The sequence below is a fragment of the Drosophila melanogaster genome, chromosome 3R (assembly GCF_000001215.4).
Source record: "Drosophila melanogaster chromosome 3R".
Taxonomy (NCBI): Eukaryota; Metazoa; Arthropoda; class Insecta; order Diptera; family Drosophilidae; genus Drosophila; species Drosophila melanogaster.
In genome coordinates this window covers 12,323,242-12,350,772 of record NT_033777.3, presented here as the reverse complement: position 1 = coordinate 12,350,772, position 27,531 = coordinate 12,323,242, and the positions used below count along the sequence as shown (strand labels likewise).

The window sequence follows — 27,531 nt, the reverse complement described above, 5'->3', positions numbered from 1 at the left end:
TAATTTATAACGAATATTATGGGGATTTTTTTTGGCAGTGATGCGTTTTGGTGTGAATTGGTGCTCTGACCTCGCTATCGATACCTATCGCTTAGACGATGTGAGCTTGCGGCCAGTAGGTGGCGCGCTTATTCCATCCCTAGTTCGGCGTTCATATGAAAAATCAAAACAAAAACTCGAACAACAATTCTATATAAATAAAAGCTTTTTCCAATCGCTCTATTACTACGTAAGTGCCGAACCGTGTGGAAGCCACGCGACCGATTGTAATGTGGTCTAGGCTTATTCAAATATTTCGACCCCTCAGAAGTTTTCGAATGTCGCACTCACCGCCGCCGGCTAGCAATTGCGAGGAGGCTCTCATCCAGCTGAAAAACTTTGGATATGCATTCGATGGAGGTAAGTAGAATGTTGCACAAAGTCGCTACTTGACAATATGATCTTCCCGTTTGCCTCCTGCAGAAGGAGTGCTGCGCAAAGTCGATCCCGCCACTGGGGAGCCTGGCAAGGAACTCTTTTCCTACAACGTCAGCGACGACGCCGCCGAAAACGAGAAGCACTACCAGAAGCTAGCCAACGTATGTACCGCATTCAACCCACATTGCACATGAATATCTTCTGCCGAAAACTATAATCTATTAGGTTTCCTTGATGTCAAGGAATCCACACCTAGGACGAATCCTCTTCAAGAGAAACTAGACCACACAATTCCTTTCCACAAATATTATTACATATGCCCACGTGGGTAGGAATAAGCTTATACAAATACTGTATCCTTTATCGCCCATAGCAAATCCCAGAAATTGTCTACGCTTTGCTGGAGAAAAACGGTCTTAGTCGCACCTACATCCCTTTTGACCAGCCTCCAGAGCGGTCTTCGTTTGTATTCTCGCAACCGGCAAAGCTGTCGCAGTCCAAAAAGTTGCTAGTCCTCATCCATGGCAGTGGATACGTTAAAGCCGGACAGTGGGCCAGAAGGTGTGTATGTTCACTATTTAAACCAAATAATAGAAATGATAAAAATACCTGAATACCAATACAAATGATATTAACATACAAATACAAATACTTACATATTTAATTTTGTTATAGTTTAATTATTAACAATTCCTTGGACCACGGTACCCAGCTGCCTTATGTGCGACAGGCCCAAAAACTGGGATACGATCTCCTCATCACCAATGCCAACGATTGCACACGATTCTACAATGGTAAGGAGAATCCCATCAAGGGCGTCAATACGTCCGTAGAGCACGTTAAATATGTGTGGAAGAATATTGTATTGCCCGCGAAACCCGAGAGTGTGGCCATTGTGGCCCACAGTTATGGTGGCAGTCTTACTCTTGATTTGGTGGGTATAAAATTCCAAATATATTTCAACATCATATTTTAATCTTCTCTTTATTAGGTGGAGCGGTTTCCGGATTTCTTTAAAGAATCCGTTTTTGCCATTGCCTTCACTGATGCCGCCATGGGAAGTCCCCAAGCGAAGAACAAGGAGTACCTGTGCGATGTGGCCTGCGATTGGGTTGCCAGCAACACACCCTTAGACACACCCGTTTCACAGTCAAAGAGCAGCATCCGGAGGATTTCCGCTGGCCACACTAAGCACGAATGGACCTCTTACTCGGCCATCGATTCCGTGTTCAAGTTCATTGAGGAAAAGTATGAACAGCGAGCGAATAAGAAGTGACAGCCAGCATCTACTTGTTAAGGCATTTTTGTACTCCCCATTTATAGTAAATATCATGGAGATGTGAATATAAATTATGTTTTTACCGTCTGCACATAGCCGACACTGATCCCTTTTCTCAGAGGACAAACACAAACTATCGATTTGCTATGCATAAATCAAGCGAGTGTCCGAATCTGTCACTAACACTTACATCAGGCCAATTTAATTTGATTTTCGGCACTTCGGCACATTCCGTGTGGGTTAATCATATTGATGGCTGAGATGTATTGCCATCGATAAAACAAAAGTCTCCCGCTTGGCCCATCAGCTGGATAAAAAACTAGCATCCGGGACGAAAACAAATTCCCTCAACGGTTGGCGGATAAGGAAGGGCTGTCAACTTGGCCACTGCATCAAATGCCTTGGGGGTTGCCCCTGAAGACCACTTTCCATGGACTGGTTACCCCTGCCCGGTGCTTTGCTATTGTCCATATCGTTTAACTAAGTGCGTCATAAAAAATGACGACTGACATTTTTCCCCTCCTTAAGCATTGAGAAGTGAAATGCGTGGATTTTGTGTTGGTCTTGGCAGACCTAAAAGGTGTTTATTATATATAAAATGATGGAAGTAGTTTTTCTAATTTCAAGTTTACTTGACTTTATTTTACAATACAAGTTTTAAAAACTTTGAGTAGTAACGAAAGACTGGCAGCTGACTAATTATGTGGGCACAGTCATAATCCCCTTTGTGCAACTTTAAAGACTTTGACTCACCTTCGCCAGGACAGTTTTCATTTGGCAGGAGCGCAAAAAGTGCAACCGGGGCTTAAGTAAAAGAGACGGAGAAAGGCATGTCGAAAGAGATGGAGTCGTTTGTCTTTAGCCTTAAAACGAACTTAATACCCACAAAGTGAACCAGGACCCAAACTCAAATAGCGAGAAGGCCGGAGAACGGCGAGCGTGGGTAGTCGGATGGTGGAAGTGGGATGTGACCGAGTCCTGGCAACCCTACAACTTCGCCAGGACCTACCTCCTCCTAACCCATGTGGATGTGGATGCCTCCCCTTCCCACTCCCGAATACATTATCGCTGTCATGGCCGCAGTCATGGCTTCTGCTCCACCTTAGACATTTTTATATGTATTCAACATCCTTGTCGTCCTCGTCCTATGGCAGCTTGCTATCTACACTTTGACTCCATGGCACCCTACACACACAGCCGACAAGGATGGCATCATGTGGCTTAGAGCGAGAAGGCAAAGGTTCGTGGCGCCGTCGCCAGCAAAAAGCTTTGCACGAGTTCAGGAATGGGTCATGCGCCTGGAGCCCGTATCTAACATATATAGCTTGCAGATATACCCTCCGATAACACATAATATATATATTTATATACGGCAGCAGGGCAGTAAATAAGCCGAAGTGGCCTATGTATAATCGCATTGGCTAAGTAAATAAAAACAAATGCCCCAGCTATGGTGATATTTTACATTAAAGTCGAACGCATTTAACACAAAAATAACCCACACCCAAAATGGAGCTCCTTGTGTCCTTAACATCCCGCTAAACAATGTCTAGCAATTACTTAGAATAATCCTTTTCTTGTGCTTATTTGATCGAATCTTAAACGCCCACGCATCCTTTACAGTTGCCAGACGGCCAAGGACTTGAACTCCGTAATCCCAAACCCTTTAACTATTGGGTTTCCTGCGCATCAATTGCCTGAAATAATGTGGATTGAGATTTTCATTTTAGATTGCATGGCAATGTATTCAGCAATCGGCTTACTTGGGATTTTATTTATTATAAGCTTAAAGTATAGTAACTTCCTTACATTTTATTTTTTACAAAATTAGCGAAACGAAATAAGCAAGGCATTTTCAAATGTGTATTGAAAATCCATTACATATATGTATACAACACCATTAGTTTAAATCGCCCTGCTTGTGAATCACATTGTACACTTTACTCAATTTCGATCAAACGTACTAATGAATATCTTCATAAATCAAAACTCCAAATTTTCCATTTTTTTTATAGAAAAAATTGTGCGCTCGCTATTTCCGTTATAAGAAAATTATTATTGTACGTTACTTTATTGCTTGAAAAGTTCAAGCGATGTCATTCAAAAAGCCATAAATAATAATGTTTTCCAATAAATGTTCACATGTGAGTGGGCACACCAGGCGACTGAGTTGGTGGCCATGGGTTAAAGCATTCAGGACCCACACATGCCGGGATCTCAATCCCATGCGATGCCTCACAGGAGTGACTGTCCATCGTTAGACTTTGGGTTCACTGCTAGCAAGATTTTTTGCGACATAACTTACAAGGTCATTTCATTGCACGCAACCATTAAGAATTCCTGCCGGTTTTTTTTTCGACAAGGATATTCTGGCCATTTTCGTTGTATAATTTAATACTCGTGTGTGACGAATTTTTATGGCTGACAAATGATTGATGCGATTCTGCCACTTCCTGTAAATATCATTAAAACTGTCCCCCACACAGCTTACTTCTCGGAATTTTAAAGTTTCGTATCCTTGTTAAGGACAACAATTGCCGGGCACTGTGAGATGGGAAAGTGCTGAAATGCAGGTTTAACGCAGAAATAATACCAAATAAGATTAGATAGCATTGTGTCTTCAAGCAATGTCCTTTTGGCGGTGTTGGGGTGGCAGGGCATTGGTTTGGGAGGCCCAAAAGAAAAACAAATAATGTTACAAATTGCAGCATTTGCACCCCTTTCGCGAGACAAAATCACCAGAACAGTGGTCAAAAGGTTGTTTGCCTGTCTTGGAGTATATTCTCAAAAAAGGATATATATGAAGACATGGAAATATTCTTAATATCACTTTGTTTTCAGTTATTATTATTATTATCTGAATTGCAATATGTATTTAAAATAAAAAGAAAAAAAAAGTTGTGAATTTAATTAAATCTATAACATTCAGTAATTTATTAAACATATTATTGGTAAAAAAATGTTTTATATGTTAACTTTGAGCTCGAGATGTTCTTAACACTTTGCCCCACTGTGCCTTGGAGGCGGTGAAAAAATTGTAAAATCCAAACTCTTCCGCCGGCCCGAGAACACACAAATCACGAGGAAATGCAATAACAAAGGGAACCCTCCGGTCGCAGAGTGTTCAAGTTATTTGCGGTTTATGTCCTTGCTGCTCTGCTCCTTTATTCATGTCGCTGAGGCGACAAAAAGGACCTTAAAGCCAATAAAACGATTTTTTCCGTCTCTATCTATGAATTGTAAATGCTTCCGCCGAAAAAGGACAATTGAAGTGCCCGCGTCCGCCGACAGCTCCGCATGGGTCTCAGCCGCCTTTTCTGTCGCGATTTAAGATAATAGTATCATCAACACCACTTCAGTACACCCCAAACCCAATTTTCAAATGCGGACACCAAGGGCAGGATTTGTCTGAAGTTCGTGAGTCCAAGGACTCACTTGGGCGTAGGCGTTGCTTGGGTCCTGGCCAATGGCTTCGGGATTTGGGTGAGGGCTTCGATGATAACAACTTTGGCGGCTAATTTGCATCAAAGAAAACTTAAAGCGCTTTTCCAGTTCTTTCCTCATCGAAGTGACAGATTTTTCACGCACATTTAAAAAACATTTAAAAAACCATTAAATGTTTTTTCTACCTTTTTTCCCATTTTTTTCGTTGGCATTTTTTATTTGTCTGCATCACACCCCTCAATTTTGGGAATTCCTCCTTTATATTTTTTTTTATTTGTTTTCTGCGCTTTTCAGAATGTTTCATTGTGGTGCTGCCTTGGCGGTGCTCTCTAATCTTTGCGCCATTTATTTACACTTGATTAACACGCGACTGACATTTGTTTGACTTTCGCTTCTCTCTGCTGAAATTAAAACTCGAGGTCCGCTTTGCACGAAAAATATGAAACAAATGGGGGAGCACCGAACTTATAAACACTCTAATATTTATGAGTCTACAATCAAATACGAACAATTGCTTAAAACTTGATTGCTGCGAACTATTTTGACTTGACAGTCTTTTATCAAGCTGTCAAAAAGTATGCATAATGTTTTTGAACTTTCACTTTTTAAAGCATACTTTTGAGCATTTTTATGTGTTAATTAAAGAAACTACTTTTTTCTGTGTTAAAATAATACATTGCCCAAATGCCATTAAGATTGTTAGCATATTGTAAAGAAGGTACTTATGCAAAGCTGTTCTCCAAATGTTAATATCCGGCTACATGAAAGTATATGTATGTATAAAAGTAAGTCCCCTGTGTGACACATTTTTCTGTGGGCTTGCCTTTTTGGCTTCTGCTTCATATTTTCCGTTGTACAAAAATTATTCATTTGTGGAAAATTGTGACGTTGGTCGCTCCATGGACCGTGGCCGCAGGCCAAACTGATTAATAAACCAAACGTCAAATGCGCACAATGGCCACGCATCACCGGAGTCAAAGTTTGAGCCGGGGCAAGAGCCACCACTCCGTGGCATCCGGACCAGCATCACCATGGGTTGGGCATTGGGATGGTGTTATGGGTATGGGGACCATTTACCAGGACCACGACGGCCACAGCTGTCAGAGCTGTGTGTCACACACAAATGTGAGCCAGAAAGCGAACCCACAAGATAGATATTCATAAAATGAGGCATTGGACTTTCTTGCAAGTGCAAGTAGGCCTCGAGTCGCATTGTTCTCGACTTGACTTTTTACGGATCCCGGCGACTTGTGTTCCTTCTGGGTTCCGTTCGAGGGCGTTGGCAGTGTCATTGTCATCTGCCGGGTCACAGTTGGCTGCTATTTGGCTAGCAAATTATTTGCATATTAAAAAATCTTCAACAATGAAAATGTGATTTTCTTTGCGAGACATTTTTTGGGGTTGGGATGAAATGGGAAAATATGGCAGGAGATCAAGGTCAGTGGCTGTAAGGACATGCCAAAGAACGGACTTGTTGGTTAGATTCCTAGAAACATATAAAATAATTTCACCACATAAAGTTGCATTCCTATTCCTAGCTACGTAATTCATTATTGTTTTTTTTTTAGCACACACAGCCTGGTCCCTAGGGCTACGAAATCGAGTTCTGATTTATAAACATCAAGATTTATGCCATTACGCCCACATACTCAAGGCGGCAATAAAAATGATAAAAAAAACTGTTTCAGATTTTTTCTTTGGTATTTCCCGCCACTAATGGGCCTACGTTTAATGGCTTTGCTTATGGGGTGTTTAGTGATTTTTTATGCCGAAACAATATAGCAAAAAAGAGCTTAACTGACTTGTGTTACAGAGGAGGAGGCTCTGAGGTCCTGCAGGCTACTTGGCTGGTCAAACAATTCGAGGCCATGACGAATTGCCAACTTCCTTCGGATATGTTAAAGCCAAACGATTGAAGGATCATTTATCATTTCTGCGTCTACATTTATGGCTTGGAAAACAAAAAAACAGTTCTTAAAGAGTAGCCGAACTGTAGCAAAGTTAAATTTTATTAGCTCCGAACGCCCTTTTTTTTTACCCCATCTAATAGTATTCAAAAATATTGCTCAATTTTCAAATTCAATTTGTCAATCATAAATTTCACGCTCTCTTAATACAAATTTGCGGGCAATTGAAAAATTTCAAGTGCCTGTGTGTCGAACTCGAACAAGGTTTTCCTTTCGACGTGTTGAAACATTTTCATTCTCTGCCACAATTTATGGGCAAACTTTTGCGGGGCTTGGTCTGTCAGAGTTAAGCAGCGGCCTCTGCTCTGACACATGACTTGCATGTCAATGGGCAAAGGACACACACCCCCAATGAACTAAAAAAAAAAGGGGAGGGTCTTGGAGTCCTGCGAACCAGACAATGTCGCGTTAGATTTGCACAACTTGACAGAATTGCGCCACTGCAAATTCAAAACTTCTGTTTCGCATATTTTAGTTTGCCGAGGGGACTACGCCTTGCCCAAAACATTTTCACCGCATAAATAACAAAATTTAAGGACAAAATATCAATATCCACTTTGCGAAACGCCAACTGCATGCGAATGAGTTTATTTTCTGGCTGTGGAAAAGTGTCTAGATCTGAATCGGACAACGCCTGAGCCAACATTTCGAATTGCAAATGAAATTCTGTTTCTATTTCTTAGTTTTGTTTTCCATTTTTTTTTCTTTTTTCCTACTTTTGCATAATTTCAATTCACTTCTGGCGACAACATATTGCAAAGAAGTTGGCGTGCTGCGAAATTCGACGCAGCTAAGTTTGAATAAATTCGCAGCTTAAGTTTTTATGTTATATGGAAAATAAATTATAAAATTTAGAATTTTATGGAAAATTTTCTTTAAATAATTTCATACTTTTTCACGGCTTAAATATGGCATATGCCGTAAAAAATATTGCTAATCTCGACATGATAGTCGAGTGCCATAAAATTTGCTTGCCTCTTACAATATTTTTTAAGTCCGTTGGCCTTAAATTTAATTTGTTCTCCTATGACATTTACGGTCGTATTCAAATAACTTCGTTTGTCATACTCCACTGGATTTGATGTCCTTTTGAACAGGGGTGGAAGTTTGTGTCGAAATGGGAAAGGTTTCGCTAGATTAATTTGGGGTCATGCATATAATATAATTTTTTATGGTGGGAATGGGGCTTCTTTCAAACCGCAATCAAGTGACATAGAGAAGGATTTTCATATGAGGAAATTATTTATGGCTGAAAATCTCTTCAATGTGTCTCAAAGTTTAAGCCCCTCAGCGATACAGTGGAAAATGATTTAATTTATTGCCATCTTTCTGGGAACATGTGTTCTTACAAAGTTTGCCTAATTATGGGTAATAGATCTTAATAACTATGTGAGACTTTTGATAAGGGTGCTGGGAGCGTATGTTAGAGAATTATTTTAAAAATGTTTAATAATTAACAAATAAAGCTTAATGTATCTGGGCTAAATCACATGTAATTGTAGTGCACAGGTTCCCTTTTCACAATGTGATGTTCAGGCGGAAAATGATTTTTCTTTAATACGAACAGATCCTTCTGATCATTGTTGTGTTTATAGGAGGGCTCATGCATTTTAAGAGTCTTTTTTAGAATATTAAAAAGCCTCTTGGCAAATCCATCCATATGCTTATCTTCTTTTATTTCTGTGACTTTATGTCTCGGTCCATCGTTTATGGTTTTTATTCTAATAATTCGCAAAAGCCAGTTTTCAGATTGGATTTCTTTTTTATTCGAATTGAAGTGAAGTCTTCGCGGTATTTCGCGAACGTCGTAAAATTCCCGTTGGTTATTATTCAAATGTGGTTCCTCGAATATTATATCCTTATTTAGAGCCGGACATGTTTTAGGAACTTCATTGCTTTCTATGATCCTGTAGCTATAACTCAGGTTTATACAACACAGGACCAAGATAATCCCGGAATGGCGACGCGCTGACATCTTCACAATCGAAACTGAACTGTTCCCTAAATAGATCGAGGTATTTATATGTTTTTATGAAACCTTGAACTTGAGACCAGCTAAGCAAATGCCAGAGAAACAGCTGGACACGACCAAGGAATTTTTTAAATATTTACTTTTAATGCAATATTTACAGTTGTAAATAAAACAAGAGAATGCGAACGCAAAATTTCATCATTTTTCTGGCATATCGAAATATGGCATATTGGGGAATAAAATGAGAATAAAATTAAAAATTGTTAAAAATATTATTGGCCAAAACTCTAAATATCTCACATCAAAGATTTTTGCTCAAGGGGCGCTAACCTGATGATGCGCAGTTAAAAAAAAAGACATTTTCGGATAAGTTTGACTGGTTGGTTGTCCCCAATTTTTGAGAGCCAACCTGGAAGTAGACCACGTAGATGCCATTTGCGCAGGAGAAGCTGTCTTCTACACCTCAACCTTTTTCCCCTGGGAATCATTCCATTCCCATTCCCATTTCCAGTCCCATTCCCAGTGAATCTCTGTAAGTGACACGCGTGCCCCTCCACACAATCAGCCGCCGCGAATTTGTGAAATTCGTTACCTCATGAAACCGAAACTGACATGAATTCGAAAAGCGTTTCGGGCGAACATTAACACATTTATTTTTCCATTCCGCAGGATGTCCCCTGTCGCCTGTGCGTCAAGTGTGGGCTGAATAATTTTTTAAGTGACTTCTTTTATTTGCATTTAGAAGCGTTTAAAAAAAAGTCAACTGGGATTTGTGGGTGCGTTTATGTGAATACATTAAACCATTTTCGGATGTCCTGGGGAGCTTACTTGTTGGTGCTATGGATAAAGGATATATGTGTGGTGTTCCTGTTATTCAGGATATGGCCTTAGATTAAATTGATTTAAGAATTACTTAATATTTACGCTCCAACTACTTTAATCTTACAATTTTTAATGAAGTTTTCCTAACTCATAAACCTATTAAAGTTTTAATAATATTACCAACTTGTTTCCATTTTTAGATTCATTTACAAGGTCTGGCATAACTCATTTTATTTATTCAGTAAGTCTATAGAAACTACTCAGTTCTGCCATTTCGTGGAGTAAGGAATCGGAAGAAGTGGCTACATGGGCATTTTCCATTACCCACTTAGGTGAAATTGTTTCGTGTGCATTGAACATGATTTATTATGACACATAAACAACAGCTTAACTTCCCGGAAACTTACACATATGTCGGTGCCAATGTGTGAGTGCTAAAAAAATGAAGAAAAATTGCCAAATGCCTGAGATATTGACTAAAAGCAACAGCAGCCGCCACCTCAATGGCACTTACCTTTTCCGCTTAAACACCCTCAACCTGGACATAATGGTGACCTAGCCCCCGGCCACAGAATATTTGGGATTCCCCTCCAATGCATTTGAAACTGGTTTGTTCCCGGGTTTCCTGCCCATTCCATCCGCTTTTTATTAGCCAGCAACTTGTTCCTTGGTCGTAACGCTGTTTTTTGTGCAATAGAACGGCAATGGGCAGTGGGTGAATAATGCTCACCCGTGCGTCCAGTGGTCATCATTTTTCTTGCCCCACTCCCTCCGGTCACCGCCCCTCGTTGGTTGTCCTTACAATGAGTAGTTCCATGTACGAGTCCTCCTCTCTCTCTCCCTCCCCTCCCATACTTTGCAAAAAGGGAAATTTATTGTTTTCGCCAGCAGTTTGAGCCAAATGTGCCGAGTGCCTCAGGACTCTGGATTCAGGATTCAGGTGCACTGGACAAAGGCCAAAAAGCCGGGGCGAGGTTGGGGTGTCACTTTTGACATTTAAGATGCCGCACAATGGCCTCTCGGTGGCGGCTCTAATTTATACGCATCGCCTGCATGTGACACCGCCAACAAGTTTGAGGGCGCATTTGTCGTCCCCGAAAGTTTCTTCCATTTTTTTTTTACCAATCCATTTGCAATTCCAATGATTTTTATGGCCAATGTGTGAGTGTGCTACCTCCCTCAATTGTACACATAAAAAACTGTTGCATTGACAAATCTAATAAACAAACGACAGCCAGACAACTGGACAACTAACTATGTGCAATTGATCGGCGGTGGCTAAATGGCAAGCACACGTTGTGCTGACGAGGGAAAGTGTCTAAGTTTGACTTCGTTTAATGGGCGGAATAAAGGAAAATAAAGGGAAATGGTTTGTTAAACTAGAAAATGGAATTCACAAAAAATATATCAAGTTTTTGAAGTGATTTAAGATTTAAATAGGTATGTATCGATTTTCACAATTGATCAACTATAATGGAGTCAGCATCCAAATAATCATCACTTCTGTTAGATTTCAAGCTACTTAAAAAAATGTTTATTAAAAAGTTAGGATAAGTAATAAATTAATTTTCAAAATATTTTATATCGCTTTAATTTGAAGACTTCGTCTCTTGACTTTCTTCCCCATATGTTTTTCTGAAAATAAATAAACGTTTATGATATCAATTATGAAGTCAAGCGCTCGCTTTTCACGCCTTTTCCTTCGCATAACGAAATGGATTTTCCCTGCCTCCACGAGGTATCATCTTTTTATGGCCTTCTATGATGCCTGGCTGGTGTGGCAGGTTTCTTGGTTAATTGCTGGCTGCACATTGTTCAATTGTTCTGTGGTTCATATGCATCTCGCTCACCGCCACTCACTTTGCCTAATTGGGTCGCTCATTACAAGAGGGGGTTTCTTTGGGGAGCAGATGGGGTCTGTCCTCCGAGCTCAGTCTTTGGCATCATCGTGCAACGCTCCAGTTTCAGATCATACCATATACTGTCTTGGAAATGTATCTATTTCAGACAAGATGGTAGCTTAGTTATTGAAATAAATTAGAAATTCGAAATTTTAAAGAAACATACTTTTTTTTTACTAAATTGGAACAATAATTAAGCTTATCTCTTTAGAAGAGTCAATCTGTTTTCGAGAGATTGCATGCCTTATACATGATTCTACTATATCATAATTTTAACTATCTCAATATATGCTTTCAAGGGGTATTCCCAATTCGCCACCCTTTACTGCGTTGTGTTCAAATGAGGCTGACAAGAAAAGACAACCGTTTGACAGCTTCTTCTCCGACGCTTAACTGCTTGAGGTTTTTTGGTTAAATGCAGCACCTTCACTCCCACCATTTCCACCATAAGCCATTAGGGCTAAGTGATTTGTTGTTGTTCGGGCTGCGCTTAGCACCTTGCAAATTGCCATCGGAAAAGTCGTTGGGGGAAGGGGTTGAGTCGCCTTGGCAAGGAACAAACTAATTGTGCGGAAGCGCAGGACATTTTGCTACTGCTGAAAACAGAAGTCTGCTCCAGTTTTGTCTCCTTTCCTTGTTTTGTGGGTATATGTACATATATGTTCCTATGTATCTTACCCACATTGTTAGCGATATGTTTGCCAATGACCAAGTTTGAGCCACGAGAAGCCAAAGTGTCAAAGTTTATGGAAATTCTGTGCATTCTGCATTGTGGTCGTGGTCGAAAGTTTGCACAAAGTAAGCAAACTTTGTCCACTCAGATACCAAGTTTTCATTGAAAAGTTCCATTTCTCCGAGGAGTGAGTGTGTCACATGGATATTAAACATTACATATGAGTATGGACATATCTGGTCATTGTTGGCAGTCTGACACGCGTGACATTTGCCTGATCAGAGGGAAATCAGAGACGCAGAGTGTCAGGAAAGTGTGACTTTGATCCTTACATGAACATGATTGTATATAGTTGATAAACGAAGGGTTGTTTTGTGTCATGGTCGCATTCAAAAGAGGGCATTATTATATTACTTTGAATCCTCAAAAATACCAAAGCTATAATAATAGTTTTAGTAGGTATTTAAATCCTTCATTTCATTGGTGTCGAGCTGTAAAATAGAATAATTTGCTTCACCCTTATCGTTGGATTTAATAACCTGCCACCTCATAGCCCTCAATTTTCTTTGAGGTCGCTTCACCCACCATAAAACTAATTGCCAGTTGTGACCTCAACTAGCGGTTCGTGTTCAGTCAACCACCACCACCAACAAAAGTCAAAATGCAAATTCGAAATCTTTGCCAGTTTTCCCCTCGACTACTTTTGCTAATCATATGCAAACGTAGGAATTAATCAATGATTTACAAGAACAATACGTGTGCACATGTTGCAGAGTGGGCCGAATGCCACGGGGCAGGGCGTTCCGGTGTCACTCCCAATGGAAAACCAGAACCCAACCAGCCAGAGCCAAGCCCAATCCCAGTCTGAATCCGAATCTGAATCGCAACTACACCCGCTTGTTAGAGCTTGGCCACCCACTGCCCAAGGGCTTTGGGTTTTGCGGCAGAGACAGGTCAACGGGAGGGCAGAAATCTGGGATCTGGAATCTGGGATCCGGGATTCTGGATTCGGGGGTCCGGTGAGCAATGAGCAAGAACACAAATAAGGCGTCGGCACTGATCCTTGTCAACCACCGCAACAGCAATAATTTCAGAGAACCAGAGGAACCAGGGATGCGGACATCCAGACCTGCAGACAACCCAATATCCCAATCCGAATAGCCCAGGCCACAGCTCGGCCTGCTAATAATTCAATTAGTTGCAACCTCTGGTGGTTGCAGCCACCACATCCACAATCCGCACAGAAGTTTCTCTGCAGCTTGCAGCGGAATCGAGTCTGCGATTCGGGTTCGGTTCAATAAACAAAATGCCGCCGGCCAAAAATCGCAGCAGTGCATAAATTGTGCCCGAACTGCAGAAAGTGTAAACTGGTCGACAGAGAGTATTGGGTATTTTTGTGGAATCGGTGGTGCCGCCGAGTTGGTTGTGCCTGGCATGGGGTCCTCCCATTTGGGACAATGTGTTGTGTGTGTGCTTTATATAATTGCTCTCGGCCTATTGTGCAATAAATACAACTGAATTGGACCACAGAGAATCAGCCAAATGTGCGAATTAAACCGATCTATAAAATTGAAAGAGTTTATTTCAAATAAGTTACATGGATCGAATTTTAAACTAACTATGAACAGTCTAAATTCTCTGTCCCAAAACCAATATATTTCGAAGGCAATCAATATGCAATCTATCCCATAATCCAAAATAAATTCCTATACCTCCAGCCAACCACTGGGTAAACAGTTTACCCGCCACTAAACAACATCGCAAATCCTCAAGTTAAAGGCGAGTAATTGTGATATAAATAAATGCGAAGAAGAATCAACATATCAAGATACAAGGCGAAGGATGTTGCCGCTTGTACGACATAAAGAGGGGGCGTGGCACGCTGGGAAGATGGGAGGGAGGAGCTGCCACAGAGTTGGCACATGTAAATTGTGAAATTGTAAATAATCGTAAATAACGCAAATATCGCCCCGGACCATTTTGGCCAAGGCGGCGACAAAAGGTAAGCCAAGTCGCGTGGTGTTGTGAATCGAGTTGGTTCGGACCGCTGCATATGCCGGGTGTTAGTTATTTATCCACTCACACTTGCTGTAATCCCATAAGCCGGCGATGGATTCGTGGATCCACTCGAAGGCAGCAAATCAGTAGCTGGGAAATGACTTAGCTGCCGCGGGCTGTATTACCAAGCCGTCTTCTTTCCCTTCCAGTCAGAAGCTTGTAGTCGTTAGACTCTAACAGATTTATAGAGCACAACACCGTTTCGCTGCCTTTGCCAGCCAACCAGCCAGTCAGTCGAGTCTCTGCAGCATGCAAAGTGAATTTATTGAGTTAAAATGCAAATTTAGCCACCATCAGTGGGAGAAGTGGGTGCTGGCTGATAGGGGAAAAATAAAAAACGATTTAGCAAAAATCTCCAGCATAACACGATGCGTATTTCAGTTCCAGCTTCTCTGACAGATTGCCCTCCGAAGCGGATGAGAAATCTACTGTAGGTAAGAAAGGAAGGAGCAGTCGAGTGACGAAGGCGCGTACTATTTATTTAAGCTGTCTGTACAAGTGTCTCGGCAATTTGTTGAAGATTAAATGCCATCTTATGTGTTGACAATTTGTTATTCTTGAATGTGGTGGAGGGATTTTATAATTTGCAAAGCAGTACTTCACCAAGAAAGTGGGCAAATCCATAAGTCAGTTGTGGATCTGCATTCGTAACTAGACTAAAAAGTACATAATACTTCTTGTGAGTATTTTAGATATACTACGTGTGCTATTCCATGGACTCCAGATGGCTGACCATAATGGAGGGTTGGATTAAATAAAGACCAACATGTGCGCATCAGTTTAAAGAGCTGAGACCAGGTAACCCTACAGCACCTTCTGGTGACCCCAAACCACTCGGAAAACTTCAGACTTTTCCGTCGGACAGGAAAGCAACGAAATAATTCAAACCGAGGCGCGCTTATCGCACGCTTTATCCTCGTACAACTGGGAAAACTTTAGACTTTCGTGGAGCAGAAAGGCAAACAAAATAAACAGTGAGCGAAAGAGCAGCATGCGAGTTGTTTAGTGGCAAAGTGTAACCTTTATTTGTTTTGTGGCAAGCAACCTCCCAAGGATATCCGCCGCTGATAAGCCAAGCGCCAAAAAAGCCATTAAAAATCCCTTTTGTCTTTGCCTCCATTTTTGGGTACTGTGCGAAGCGGGCTAAAACGATGTAAACAAGTGCTATGAATGCGGCCAAGAAATTAAGCGTGTCAACATCGTGGTCGCGGCTTGCCAAAAATGCCGAACTTTGTTTGGCATTTCGAAGTGTGTGTGTGTGTGTGTGTGTGTGTGTGTGTAATAAAGCAGAAGCCGCAAATTATAATTTTAACCTTTTTGGCGCCCGAACAGGGACCTTGGGAGTGGGATCAGCAGTGGGTGGTGTATGGACGAATCGGTGGTTGCCCATGCATAAGTGGGTGTGTGCGGCAGCCACGATAAGCGGCCTTGTCTCACGTCCTCGGCTCTCTAATAGAATTAAAATCCGAGAACGGAAGTGCTCCCGGCCAAAGGTCGTTGTGGCTTTTTAATGGTCACAGCTCAACCCTCTGGCATTTCCCATATGACTGAAAATAATAATAACAGTAATTTGGATGCTCAACTAGAGGCGTAAAGGTTGAAAATTCATATGCAAATGATACGGAAACATTTCCGGTTGGAAAAAGATTTGTGGGCGGTTGGGTGGAAGGGTCTTAGGCAAAGTGTGGCAGCCAGCGAGCTCTTTTAATTGTCCGTGTGGCGAGCTGTTGGCCGTAAATTGAAAATAAACCATTAAGCATCCTTACTACTGCCAAAAATAATAATTCAGGATTAGTCGCAACCCGTTCACCCCCCCCTGACCATTTTCACACATTGCTGCAAGGTTAATTACGGCACTCGACCAGGTCGCTGTAGCCGAAAGATAACGTAATCGTTTCTCCAACAATATTGGGAGTTACGGGGGTTACAAATAGAGAAATTCATTTTTAAGCTAACTGCAAAATGCATATATGGTCTATTCATAATCCCCTTCAAACTGGAATGATATTTTACACTTCTTGGCACTCAAATGGCCATTTAAGTAATAGCAATGAAGGCCACTTACAACTTCAACATTACTCAACGCCCACAATTTCTACCCACTTTGTTGTTCACTCATTAGCACCTTCTTTGACTTGTAAACATTTTGGCGAGCAAGCGCTCAATCAAATTAAATGCAAATTTTACAACTTTCGAATTGTACGCAATCAGTTGCGACACCCACGCATATATAAACAAAGTTGCCTGCAGCAGGCAACATTTGCAGCAGCCAGATTGACTTAAGCTGGTTTCTGTGGGTTTTGGCCAACAATCAGTGAATACCATTCCACCAGGCCAATAGCAAAATTGTGAGCTGGCTAACCGAGAACTATCGACTGTCTAGTCCCATTTCATCGCAAATTTACTTGCCAACCACTTTCTGTTAGCACTGCCAAGTGGTTTTTCCCAACACCGCAAATTGTTGTCAGAAGCATTCTGTTCAAACGAAAAAAAAAAAAGCCAACAAACGTAAAACATGGTTACAACAAATGCAAATAAAAAAGTCGAAGACTGAAATCTAAAATGGTCACACGACACACGTAAAAAATGCTGGCAGTTATGCGGTTGCTACTGTTGGCCAAACTGCAAATGAAATGTGGCGCCAGAGTAATTGAAAAGGAGTTTGTTTATTATACTTAAGTGTGTGTTGTAACATTTATTGGGGAAACTGCGGAAATGAAGATACTTCTAGTTTTGTAAGAATTCTTCTCGAAGGAAGTGACCTCTCTGAAGTTCTCGGAATATTCAATTTGTAATAGCACACCATACCTAAGGTTCACTAATTAATGCGCGTAGAAAGCGACTCCCTTGGAAGAGAATTTTAAATAATATCAATGACTCGTGAACAGAAAGCGCACAAAGAGCGAAAATTATTCACGCTACATAATTAAGACAAGGCGCTGCCAAAAAGCGAGCCGAGGGTAAAGGGTTGTGTCCTGGCAACCTCAAAGTAACCGCCGACCATCCGCCAAACACAGGACACCCCCTCGCTACAACCATAACTCCTTCTCCCGCAGCTGTCTGTCTACAAAGTGTTGTCATTTGTTTTACAGAGTTGGATTTAATTACACACAATTACCGCGTTTCACAGGCCGATCCATTTACCCAGCTGAGGCAGCTGAGGCGGCTTTGTGGCTTGGAATCGATGTCGCCGGCCCGGGCAACAGGTAAGCCTCCCCAGAAACCCAGCTCCCGGCTGGGTCCACCCACTAAAATTGGACGCCTGCTTATTAACGCCATCATCTGTGTGGATGTCGCCAACGAATTTTATGCAAATTGTAAGCGGAAACTCTTTCAAAGGCAGCTAAGTTTGTCGGTAGAGGGGAGGAAATGGCAGCGAGTGTTGCAATCGTAAAATAAAACCAAATCCATTCCCCCTGGGTGCGAGTCCTCCTGTTTGTGGCAACTCTTTCCTGATGTTTCGCGTTAGTTGAGTTATTATTATTGTAAATTAATTTCTGTTCATTAGATTTTATAATGTCACAAAGTTTGCAGTCGCGCAGCTGGGGCGAAGTGCTTTCATCGAGTGAGAGATGGGGAAATCATTAGGGGTTTCAAGAAATAGATGTTCTTGATTATACAATACTCAATTCTCATATAATTTTGACTATAAGAACTTATAACATTTTTAGGAATTATTTCAGTCTTGAACTAATACCCGCTATTTATCTTTTAGTTTTTCCAAAAGTTGAAATTTTAGATTGATGCTCCTGGGAGTGAAAAGCACTCATTATTTTAAAGAAAATGATTTCATTGAAACAAAAGGGCTATCACATGTGACCGCTCGTTTTGAGAAGATGAAGCATATCAATTACATCCCTACACGCCCAGGATGGCGGTAAATAATCCTTTTTGAAATGGCGCACAAAACCAAATTAATTAATGTGCCACACAGCCGGAATTTATGGCTTGAATAGACACCGACCCAGTGCCACAGGGCACACAGATGTTACAGGTGATTATGGGGAGGGGTATGGGGATGTGGCACATAGGGCTCATAATTATGGCCAACATGGATAGCAAACTGCCGTAAAGCAACTACCACAAATCGATGGGATTGAAAGTTTCGGGGCGGAGGGAACAATGTTTTTGCATATTTCAGTTTGCACTTGCCAACGGCCTGTGGAGTTGGCTTCTAATTGAAAGTACACACAGATAGATAGATGGGCACATTATGAACTCGAACTCATTGATTCTGCAGCGATAAAAGTTGGAAAATTCTGAAAATGAAAATGAAAATGTTTATTATTATCATTTGCGCACACGGGCTCCCGTCCGTCGAGATGACAAAGCATAATAAATTGCCCGATTTGGCTCCGGTCTGGCCTGGCTTTTGCCCCCATTCGGCTCCCCGGTCCTGGCCCAAAAGCCACAGTGCAGTGTTTTAATGAATTTTTAATTAGTAGCAATTAATATGGTAATTTGTTCAAGTTCCAATCGCCATGAATGTCATGAATACGACTGGGACATTCGCTTTTCCTGATTTCAACTGGTTGTTATTGAGCATTCTGCTAGGAATGGTTATTAAGATATATACATTGTTCATTTGGTTGAATCGTATGGTATAAGACATTCCTATAGTAATGATAAAACTATGTTCATAAAGATATATAGATACATCCTACATAGGAATATGAAACATTTCCTTTCGGTGATATACATTTAGCAATTCATTTGTACATATGCACAGGGCTATTTGATTCTGTGTGCCTTTGCTTATAGGCTTAATGAATTCCTTGATTAGCAATAATCTCAACTTAATCTTAACCATTTATTTACACTCACTGCCCGAACGGGGAATACAAGTGCGCCCCCAAACAACTCCATCAAGTGCAGTTAAAGGAGTCAAGTCTTGTAGTCAGTCGTCGGATAGCAGATTAATTGCATTAATTAATCGCCTAAAAAGGAACACAAAAAATGGATGGCAAGCACTAAAGCAAACAGATCTCCAGACAGACTTGCCACAAATACAAATACAAATGTAATAGCACGCCATGATTCCAGTTCAGCTGATGAGAGAGAAGAGAGCAAGTGGATTTCCGGTTTTCATTAAGCTCAGAAGCATTCTTTGATATAGCCTTTAGCTGCAGAATGATTTGTTTGCCCGAAGTCCAGTCGCACCGAGGCGCAATTTCATAATTAACATTGGGCTGCTCTATGATTGTAATGGAACTGGAAACTGACCGTGCTCAGTCAACTGAACGGCGATGAAAATGCGTCGCTTTCCCTTTGGACTTGATTGATCATTCCCAGCGGGTGAGCCCAGCCGAGCCGGTGCCTGCCTGGCCACCCGTCGAACTTGTAATGTATCCTGTAATCGAGTGTAATCCTGTAAGACCTGCACAAAAGTTGCCCAGCTGGATGTCGTTCCTTTGTTCGCGTATCCTTGCGTTTACCCTCCCCTCCCCAAAATCATAATCATAATCATCATCATCGCAGTATTCGGTGAATGTTCACATTGTGCAGATGGTATTAGCTTTTGACGGTTTTATTGGTCAATTGAGGAACTTTTGTTCATTTACATTTGCTTTGGATTTGACTGCGGCTATAAGTCGGATAATTATTTTGCCTTTGAGGCACTCATTGTTTGAACTTTTAATGATATTGGATTTATTAGGAAGGACATTTTTAAATCATGTTTATACTTTTGAGATGCTAATAAATACTATGCAAGCAAGCTTGTTGAGATATAGAAAAAAACCAAAATATAGAATTCAAATATGATCGGTGTTTTAAAAAGAATTTACCTTTTAATAACTTATACAGCTTATGCATTTTTATACATTATAAGTTTTAAGCACAATGTCTTAGCTACTTATCCGTTGACATCAGAAGTCATCATGTCCTGTGACGCTCAACTTTATCTGCCAGTTCGGGAATAATTTCCCCCATCCCTGGCCATCAGGAGTCCTCCGTCCCATGAGTCGAAAAAAATCAAAATCAAATGCCATAGCAAAGTGGATTTTCCACCCTTTTTATTAGCAATTCCTCACCGACCAGGCGCAAACGCGTCGGTGGTGCGGCCTTCTCTTCTGGGTTTCCGCATCCACATTGGGTGGGGGTGGTTTTACGGGGTTTTCACTGCGGCTTGTCCATGGGTTTGAGTTTGGGCTCGGACTGGGGTTTGGGTTCGGGCTGTGCGGTAATCCCACAATGAGCTACCATAATAGATGGCAAGCAAATTGAAGAGCTTTGTGGCCTGGTTGCGGTTGTCACCGTGGGTTCGCTTTTTGGGCCTTTGGGTGGGCGGCGGCGGAATTGACTTGTGTGTTGCGTTTAACATTTGCGGTTTCGCACTTTTGCAACAATCCGAACGCGATGACGACGGGCGTACGGTCGAAATGGTCGTGTGGCATCAACATCGACGAGGGAGATCCATCCGTATCCGTACGGGGTTTTTTTCGGGCTTTCGGCTGTACGGTGTCCTTGTGCTGGCCATTGATTGTACGCAACAGGGTGGAAAGTTGAAGTGCATCCGGGAGTGGTCAGCTGCGTCTGTTGTTTGCTCATCGCCGTCGCGACGGTCTGCTGCTGGCCAAATTAGAGGATTGTCAGTGGAGGGGGAGGAATGAGAAAGATGTCCTGTCATTATGCGAATTATGAGTGGTATAAAAGGCATTAAACAGTTCATTTTTTCTGCACTTTTAGTGCACGGGTTTTAGGCTAATTGAAAAGAGGGCTGCTGGATGGGAACGCAGGTGTATTTTGTAATTTGTAAATGAGGGTGTTGGCCGTTAGTGAAGTGTTTCTGGTTGTCCGGCCCGAAAGTATGCCACATAAATCGGATGATTTTTTAGAACTTTCTATGCGAGGTTGGGTCTGGGATTGAATCCCATCCAATCCTATTTCTAGCTTATCAGTTCTTCATGCTTGACATATTTCAACATGCATACGTATATGAATTATCGGGAGCTCTTTTTTGTACATGTCAAATTTTGTGACATTTTTTGGAATTTCAATTTTGACAGTTGATGAGCTCTTACACACACACACGGGGGAGTTATTTGCAGATGGGGATGACATTTGGGGGAGTCACCTGAATTTATGGGCAGCTTTAAGTTCTGCCACACATCTGATGCCTCTTCCTAGCTGATGTAATTAAATTTGTGGCTGTGACAATTTCATTTGAGACCCCTCACCCCTCTCCAAGCCCATAAGTCCGGACCAACCCTTTTGCTGTTCGAAAAACCGACACTCGACTCTTTTCTTTTTTTTTGCATTTTTCCAAGAGGTTGAGTGTTGTTACATTATCATCGACATCGGAAGGGGCGGTCCCAGCTTTCGAGTGCGTGTCCTGCGGATTTCCCGACTCCTGCACATCTCCGCGGCAACTGTTTTGTAGTCATATTATGTGTCATTCGCTCTGGAAGTGCTTTCAAATGTGCTCTTCTGCTCGTTTTGAGTGATTTAATGGATTTTGCATACGTGAGCAGCCCGGCAAGTTGGTAATTGCTGGAGGCGACTTCAATTAGTGCCACAGAAATTGTAGGGGAAATGTCGCATGGCATTTCGAGTGTCCTGCAAAACGCAATCAGCCGGAAGTGACTTTCGCGACAAATGGCATTTGATGATGGCCATTCTAAAAAAAATAAAATATTATTAAGTTATTGCTATATTCACTGCACTTTTTCGATACGTCTGTGTTAAGATAAAAATCTGGCCACAACTCAGTCACCGCAAAATTAATCCCTTTCAGTTGTGCATTTTCGTTTTTTTTTTCTTCCTGCCGAACAAACCGTTTAATTAAAAAATAACAAAAGTCTACCAAATCGACAATTGGCAGCCAGGGAATCATTCCATCAAACTGTCAATAAGCAATTCATTTGCAAATGCGTTTGTCGTCGAGGGGAAAACTCCACTCACAAAAGCGAGTTGAGATAAGGAAAAAAAAAAGGTAAGCAGAGAAATGTCTCCGCAATTGTAGGTGAGTCGATCCATGTCATTGTTTGTCAAAAAGCCATTTGCAGGTGTATCGAATTCCGAGCGAAAAAAATAGCCGAAATGGGCCAAAAACTTGAGAAAAGTGCGAATTGGAGATACTCTTCGATTCTGCAAACTAGAGCATTTTTAAATACTGGTTTGTGTACATTTTCGTTCCACTTTAATGAGAATAATTCTGAATTATTTTATATAAAGCTAATTTCAATAAATACGAGTATAATAAATTGTGGAAAATGAATGCAAACAAAGAACTTTTGTTTGTATATCTGTCCATCTAGCTTGTAGCTATATTCATTAGTATATTCTAGTATGTCACCAAAGTAAGTATGTCACCAAACTTCCCGATTCGGTGCATCCAGTTCCCCTGTGACTCGGATGTCGATGCGATTTGCCGGGGTGAAGGTGGCGCTCCGCCGCTGACTCGACTGCGTCGTACCCCTCAATGGGGGCAACCTATCCAAGTATCGTGGCGCCCCCATCTAACCAAAGAGCCCTGACATTTGCGCCTCCCCGCAGTGCTTCATGCACAATCAGCGACTCGATTTAATGGAAAAAATGGATTTCACTCTTCTGCGCCGGCTCAACATTGCGGTTCCACCATTGTTCCTGGGACAAAGGACCGCCGGCGAACGAGTGAAGCGAATGTGTTTGGATGCTGGCCAAAATAGAGGAAAAAAAAGATGGCTCGGTTTGTCTATAAGGAGAGCGTTTAATGAACACCTCCCTCCTTTGCTCATTGGCAATGGAAATCCTCTTTTTCGCACAGCAAATCGAAAAATTGTAATTGAAGCTCTGCATTGCCAATGTGAAACTTTTTACTTTTTACCAGAAGACTAGAAAAAAAAACAGAAGAAACTGTCAATAATTTTTTTTTTTTGCTGTCAAGAGCGTTTGCCTTGATTAATTGTGGTTTGAGGTTTTTGTGTTTACAACATATGCGGTGAGAGAAAACAGTTTAGATATCCGCTAGGCCAACACTTGATTTAAATTTAAAATTGCGATGCCACGAGGTTGGTATACAAAAAAAAAAAAAATGGCCAACTTTTTTATTTGTGTCGAATTTGGAGCACAATGCAAGCGCGATAAGCAGAGTGAAGCGTATAGGAAATTAAATTTTTTCCAATCAAAAACATTTCAATGGCAGTTCACACTCTCGATTCGCTTAAAAAAACCAGGGTGAGGAAATCTGTTGGAAAGCGGGGGAGTTGGGCTGCGAAATACAGAGATGTGCAATCAGCATTCTCGGTTTCCCGGGGTTGGGGATTTATTTGTTGCCAATTGTGTCAATAAACTGGCAAAAAGTGTACAGACACACATATAACACGATGCTCAAAAATGATAAGCCAAAAAGTGTCTGTCGAAATCAATTTTAATGAAACTTTTCGATTGGAAGCAGAAATAGTTGGAAATGTATGAACTTACTTCCAATGAATTGTTTAACCTACTACTAGCCATTGAAAAAACATATTATTCTCGAAATTTGGCCACTTAATGCCCCCGTTTAGGGGTGCCTTGACTTGAGTGGGAAAAACAATAACATTAAATCACTTAAAGTGTCAACATAGCCCTGGTCAATGTACCAAGTGCAAGTCCAGATGGCATCGTTCATTATCATAATCTGCAACATCATAAAGCAATTTGGCCCCTCTGCACTGAGTTTGTTTTGCGTCTCGCCACGGATGTGAGTTGGCCGCTCATGGAAATCTTAATTACCGATCCCCTCTATTTGGACCAGAACTTGACCTCGGCCAGGACGAGTGTGGAGTGTTAAGAGCTGTCCCTCAGCTGACCATAATGGGGGTTAATTGGTCTGTGGTGCGCGACACGCATACATCTTGGTAATTAACAAGTGGAGCGAGCTTGGCCATATGGACTGGCTTTCTAGGGGAACATCTACTTACTTACTTACTTACTTACTTTCACTCCACCCCAAGAAGATATATCTCTCCCTGGGCTTCGGGTGCATTTCAAAATTAATTTATGAGGCGTTGCCCTGATATTAATTTCGCATGCTTTCACTAGAAGCATTTCTCCCCATGGCAATTAGAGTGTCAGTGTCATTGGACTTTCTTCAACTAGCGCAAATTATGGTTTCATTATGTTAATTATTGGCAATTGCTGAATGATGCGCCCAGTTAAACGAGAGTTGTGATAACCCCTATGCACTTTCTTAATTTAGAAAGGTTTCTAGGAAGTGCGGCATGCACTCTTCATAGATCCAAAAACCACAATAGTCTGTCCAACAATGGGGCGCAGACCATTAGGCACTTCTATCCACCTGCCAACGAATTTGAAACTCATTGTTGTGGCAGCCAAAAATGCAGGAAACAACAGCTGAAATCCATTTCGAACAATGCAGCAAAGTGCATCTGGAATAATGGCCAGGTAATGCATACGTTACGAAAGTAATCTTCTGATTCAGAATAAAAATACTCCCCTAATAAAGTGAAATTTCAAATGAAACTTAAAATAGGCACTATCATTAATCACATTGCGACACATCCTTGGACACTTTCACTCCCCCGGATTTTCATTAGCCAACTGTCAGCCGTCAAATGCTGTTAACGATTTCCCTGTTTCTGTTTCTGATTCGGATTCTGATCCCGATCCTGATTCCTGAAGCCTTCTCTTGCTGGGTGGGCGTTGAAGTGTCCTTTCCCGAGGGTTCTTCACTTGTTGTTTGGCGTTGGCCCGGCCTTAATTGTTATTTGGACAAATTGTTTTTCGTTAACCAGCCAACGATTAATGATGTGGTCAGTGTTTCGCAAAAGTGGGGCGGCAAGCCATAAACCGCATCGGTTGTCTAGAAAATTTATAAGGGTTTCCGCAATTAAATCTGTACTAATTAGCAACAATAAAGCAATTAAGAAAATATGCCGTGAATTTCGCTGCTTTCACTTAAGGAACTTGTAAAAATATGGAGGAAGAATTGGCAGGAGGGAAAGGGTTAATTTAAATTTGGGCAAGCATTTTATGGAGTTCGACAAAGCAATGGCAGGCAATTACAGTTTGGGACCGAAGGATAAATGGGTTTTATTAGGGGTCTTTTACATTACAAAAGCTTCAATATTTATGGTTTTATTTTTTGTATGACATGATGAGGAAATACAAATGCAAGTTTAATTAAATCATATTTTGAAATAAAACATCTCATATTGATAAATGTAAACAAATCTTATTTTTAATAGCTTGGTTCAGCTGGGATTGAACTTCATCCCTCTTGAGAAATCTTGGCAAGTCGCTCGTACCTGGCATAGAACTCTTTATCAGACTCGCAGATAATGCAGCTTTGCCGGGGATTATCAGTCCTGGTGGGTAGCGGCTTCTTCTCCAAACTGGCCACAAGGTTCTCATTGGCATTGAACTCGCTTAGGAGGTCTGCCATCATCAAGTGGGAGATGTACAAAAGGCGGGTTCCCTCATCGGTCCAGTTTATATAGACATCGTCGTGTTCGATCAGATCGCGATCACTTCCCGAGAACAGGTACCTAACGCGCCAGCCACGAAAGCCACGCAACCGCACATATTGCACGGTCTTTGTAGGAGTTCCTCTGGGGGTAGTGGATCTGGGTGTTGGAGCTAATTCTTCATCTCCTGTTTGGGGCATGGAGTTGCTGCTGCTCGTATCGCTCACATTCATGTCCACATCACTTTCGCTGCTGGTATCGACCTCCATGGGTAAGTCTATATCAGGTTTTTTAATGTCGGGCAACTTCAGCTCGGAGCGCAGAATGTGCATCTGCTTGGTATCCATCTCCAAGTGCAATAACTGCAACTGACCATCCGGACGCACGGCCTTGAGGAAGAGGCGTCTCTGATCCGGGCCACAGATTTCGCCGTCGTTCACCAGGCGCATCATAATTTGGGTGGGTGTCACATGGCCAAAGATCTCCTTGAACTCGAGTGGGGAGTCCAAGGTCACAAATCGCAAGGCATCCGCGTACAGCTGCACGCCCACATCCCTGGTAATAAACTCGCCTACGCACTTCTTGCAGCGTGAGCAGAGTACGCGACGACGACCTGCGATGGTCTTGACTCCGTTGCCGAGCAGCTCGGAGCATACGACCAGATAGTTGAGGCCGTAATAGAGCTCCTCCTCCGAAGGATACACTGGGATCCTGTTGCGGGGACAGAAGTAGTTCTGCGGCAAGATGGTCGTTATCGGAACCTCCTGGATATGATAATACTGCCTTTGCCCAATGATTTCATTCGTACAGTTGCTGCAGTGCAGGGAACAGGAATTGTATGGGGAAATACACATTGGCAGCTCCCCCAGTTCCACATTAATGGTGAGCGCATCCAAAATGCTGTACCTAATCCTACGGAGATATAATCCAAATGACACATGACTACCCTTCATTTCGACTAAGGTAATGGGCACGTCGCCAGCATTCGTCCTGGTGATTATATCGAAGAACTCGTCCATTATGATGCGGTACTCCACGTTCTTCTCGTGCCAACTGATCCCATTGGGGCTGACCTCTATCAATTGGGACACATTGGAACTCTCGACCAGTAGGGGTTGGAAAAGATCCATCGATCTAAGGAGCAGGACATTGATCCAGTTCTTGCTGCGCATGCAGTTGATTATAACTTGGTCTAACGACATTGTCCTGAACTTAATTTTGATTTCAGTTGATTAAAGTTATTGAAATAGTTAGTTTAACTAGTCAAGTGAGTGGCTCGCTTTTTGTTACACTTATAAATCGATTGTCATCTAGAAGTTGCCTACTACAATCGAATGCTTATTTAGGGTTGTATAATCTATCGAATAAAAACAGGGCTGCAATGAAACTTTTATCTCATCCCAATTTATATAAATTTCATTATAAATCTGATCCTGACCTTCTTTCGATTGAAAGTTAATCCCTTTTTGACATTCTCTTTTAGGAATTATCCCGCAGAATTACCCATTTCATTCGATTTTGCCACATGACCAGGTTTTGAGTCCTTTGAAGTTGCGCTAACTGAGCATTCGGATTACCTCGATTGTCCTGCCCCTGGTGCACCTTTTAAAG

The 27,531-nt window shown here is 41.7% G+C and overlaps 3 protein-coding genes and 3 long non-coding RNA genes across 7 annotated transcripts; 1 reads left to right on the top strand and 5 right to left on the bottom strand.

Moving 5' to 3' along the window:
• Nucleotides 1-128: 128 nt before the first annotated feature.
• Nucleotides 129-1,786, top strand: CG10038 (uncharacterized protein). Of its 2 annotated transcripts, NM_169460.3 has the most exons (6): nucleotides 129-229; nucleotides 308-399; nucleotides 463-578; nucleotides 791-978; nucleotides 1,093-1,351; nucleotides 1,409-1,786. In NM_169460.3, the coding sequence occupies exons 2-6, from the start codon at nucleotides 318-320 to the stop codon at nucleotides 1,691-1,693; spliced, it is 930 nt and encodes a 309-aa protein (NP_731685.1). In that variant the 5' UTR covers nucleotides 129-229; nucleotides 308-317; the 3' UTR covers nucleotides 1,694-1,786. The 2 variants fall into 2 exon arrangements, with proteins under 2 accessions (NP_731685.1, NP_650176.3); NM_141919.4 differs by having other exon boundaries at nucleotides 129-399.
• A 6,613-nt stretch (nucleotides 1,787-8,399) lies between these two features.
• On the bottom strand, nucleotides 8,400-9,099 carry Sgsf (Salivary gland-derived secreted factor). The gene has a single exon (NM_001300371.1). It carries the CDS (start codon nucleotides 9,080-9,082, stop codon nucleotides 8,594-8,596), a length of 489 nt encoding a protein of 162 aa, NP_001287300.1. The 5' UTR covers nucleotides 9,083-9,099; the 3' UTR covers nucleotides 8,400-8,593.
• A 2,398-nt stretch (nucleotides 9,100-11,497) lies between these two features.
• Nucleotides 11,498-14,849, bottom strand: lncRNA:CR44941 (long non-coding RNA:CR44941). Its single transcript, NR_125149.1, has 2 exons — nucleotides 14,559-14,849; nucleotides 11,498-11,899 (listed from the first exon to the last, which is right to left on the bottom strand). It is a non-coding gene; the product is annotated as a long non-coding RNA:CR44941 (long non-coding RNA).
• A 5,700-nt stretch (nucleotides 14,850-20,549) lies between these two features.
• Nucleotides 20,550-21,453, bottom strand: lncRNA:CR45583 (long non-coding RNA:CR45583). Its single transcript, NR_125148.1, has one exon. It is a non-coding gene; the product is annotated as a long non-coding RNA:CR45583 (long non-coding RNA).
• Nucleotides 21,454-22,769: 1,316 nt separating this feature from the next.
• lncRNA:CR45584 (long non-coding RNA:CR45584) lies at nucleotides 22,770-23,426 on the bottom strand. The gene has a single exon (NR_125147.1). It is a non-coding gene; the product is annotated as a long non-coding RNA:CR45584 (long non-coding RNA).
• A 2,136-nt stretch (nucleotides 23,427-25,562) lies between these two features.
• CG10013 (uncharacterized protein) lies at nucleotides 25,563-27,252 on the bottom strand. Its single transcript, NM_141918.2, has one exon. It carries the CDS (start codon nucleotides 27,120-27,122, stop codon nucleotides 25,725-25,727), a length of 1,398 nt encoding a protein of 465 aa, NP_650175.2. The 5' UTR covers nucleotides 27,123-27,252; the 3' UTR covers nucleotides 25,563-25,724.
• Nucleotides 27,253-27,531: the final 279 nt, after the last annotated feature.